At 48.8% G+C, this 2,116-nt stretch overlaps 1 protein-coding gene across 1 annotated transcript in view; it reads right to left on the bottom strand.

Annotated features, from left to right (window-relative positions):
- Positions 1–900: 900 nt before the first annotated feature.
- LOC103258817 (zinc transporter ZIP2-like) overlaps positions 901–2,116 on the bottom strand; it is a 2,947-nt gene continuing 1,731 nt past the window's right edge. The window contains exon 4 of the mRNA XM_008056489.1: positions 901–1,683. Within this exon, the coding sequence (XP_008054680.1) occupies positions 1,051–1,683 (633 nt within the window). The 3' untranslated portion in view covers positions 901–1,050. The remainder of the gene's footprint in view (positions 1,684–2,116) is intronic.

A 2,116-nucleotide genomic window follows, 5' to 3' on the forward strand; every position in this document is an offset into this window, starting at 1 on the left:
AAGGAGAGAGAGAGAGGGGACAGCTAGAAGCCCTAACTTCTCTTGCATGCAGTCTCCTTATGTGGCAAACATTTACTGGTACCCCATAACTCTAAAGTAGGTTTTAGAAAATTCCGTTGGACATGTTATGAGTGACTGATGATTGGTATGGAGAGTGGGGTGGGTGCGGCTAGTGGAGGAAAAGAATCAACGACCTCAGCTTCTGCTTTTAAACTTCTTTCCCTTTAAATGCTGAGAGTTCTGGCTCTTTTTCTCATCTTCTGTTTGTAGGGTGGAAGGGAACTGTTAGAATTTAAACCAGGTTCCCCAGTCTGGGGGTGTGGCCAGCAACCGACAGGATTGCTAGAAGCCCTAATTCCAGCAGGAAATACTGCATTTGCGGGGTATGGTGGCTTACACCTATAATCTCAGAACTTTGGGAGGCAGAGGTGAGAGGATTGCCTGAGCTCAAGGGTTCGAGACCAATCTGAGCACCGTGCCGAGACCTCCATCTCTACAATAAGTCAAAAAATTAGCTGGGCATGGTGGTGCACTCCTGTAGTTCCAGCTATTTGAAAGTCTGAGGCTGAAGGATCACCTGAGCCCAGCAGGTTGAGGCTACAGTGGCCCTGAGCGTCGAACTCAAAAAAAGAAAAGAAAAGGAAATACTGCAATCAACACTCACCCTTTCCATACCCCATTCTGACACTTCTTGTACCAGGCAGCTTCCAGGCAACCAGTAGAAATGAAATACAAGATGGCTGAAGGAGAAGGGCAAAATGGACATTTAATTACACATGGTAGTATAAATGGGACAGGAATCAAATCTGGAGTGTCTCTACACCAATTCTCCAGTTAACAGACACTCAACCAATTCTCCAATTAGTAGATACTCAACCTAAATGGGATTACATGCAAAAAAAAGCTGTGGTGCAGTCCATGGGGATAATACCTACTGAACGTCACTTAGTCTCAGTGAAGACATGTATGAGGGCCAAAGCCATTTGGGACGTTTCACCTGGGAATAGGGAGATTGTTCTAGATGGGTCCATCAGAAAAGTTGGAAACGTCTCAGGCCCATAAAGCAATAAAGGCCATGAAGGCAAAACCAGCAGCTACACAGGCCCACTTGGCTAGAGGGGCTGCAGGACCAGCTAGCTCCTGGGGGAGAATTTCTAGGAAGGTGACATACAAGAATGTACCGGCTGACACACACTGTAAAACAGCCTGGACCAAGCCCTGCCCCCCTTCAGAGTTTCCTCCAGCCACAGCCAGCCCTAGGGCTAGACCCACAGGGGACATGAGTGCTAATGATAGTATGGAGAACACGGCCCATCGTGACCCAGTGCCTAACTGCACGAGCCTCATTCCCACGCCAAACACTATGATCCCCTTATGAGCCAGGACAGCAAGACAGAGCTGGACAGTAGCTGCTACTGTTGGCTGCAGCCCCACAGCTAGACCTTCAAACACCGAGTGAAAGGAGAGTGAGAGCAAGAGGATGAGGGCCCGGAGGGGACCCCATGAGGGTGAGGGTTGAGGTCCATGGCTGTGGAGTTCAAGGACGTGAACCCCATGCAATTCTTCCACCTGCACTGTTGATTCTCTTGAAGCCCCAGGACAGCACTGCAATGCTAGCGACTCCAAAAAGAAGACAAAGAAGAAGCCCAGGGAGATGATGAGCTCTCCATAGGGATACTCCACCTAGGAACGGAAAGAGAGGCTGTGTGATGAGAAAGGAAGGGAAGATAGTGCGTTGGATGGACATGGAATTGGGAGATGGAAGAGAACGGGAAAACGTGGCAATAGGTCATCAGAAAGGGTAGGGGAATGAAGCCAAGAGCGGGCATGCACATGGAACAAGGAAACAGGGACTATGGGACACATTATCAGTAGGGTTGGAAATATAAAAAAATGAAGTGAAGCATGTTAGGGGGTCCAGGGAAAGAATGAGAGAGTAAACCAAGAGTTTCTTCTGGGTTCCATAAACTCAGAAGGATCAGCCAGGCATGTATCTCAGGCCTATAATCCCAGCACTCGGGGAGGCCAAGGTGAGAGGATTACCTGAGCCCACGGACCTGGGCAACTTGGCGAGACCTCATTTCTACAATAAATCAAAAAGTTAGCCGAGCGGGGT

This window comes from Carlito syrichta, unplaced genomic scaffold (genome assembly GCF_000164805.1).
Source record: "Carlito syrichta isolate Samal-C Ts95f unplaced genomic scaffold, Tarsius_syrichta-2.0.1 Scaffold302382, whole genome shotgun sequence".
Classification (NCBI taxonomy): Eukaryota; Metazoa; Chordata; class Mammalia; order Primates; family Tarsiidae; genus Carlito; species Carlito syrichta.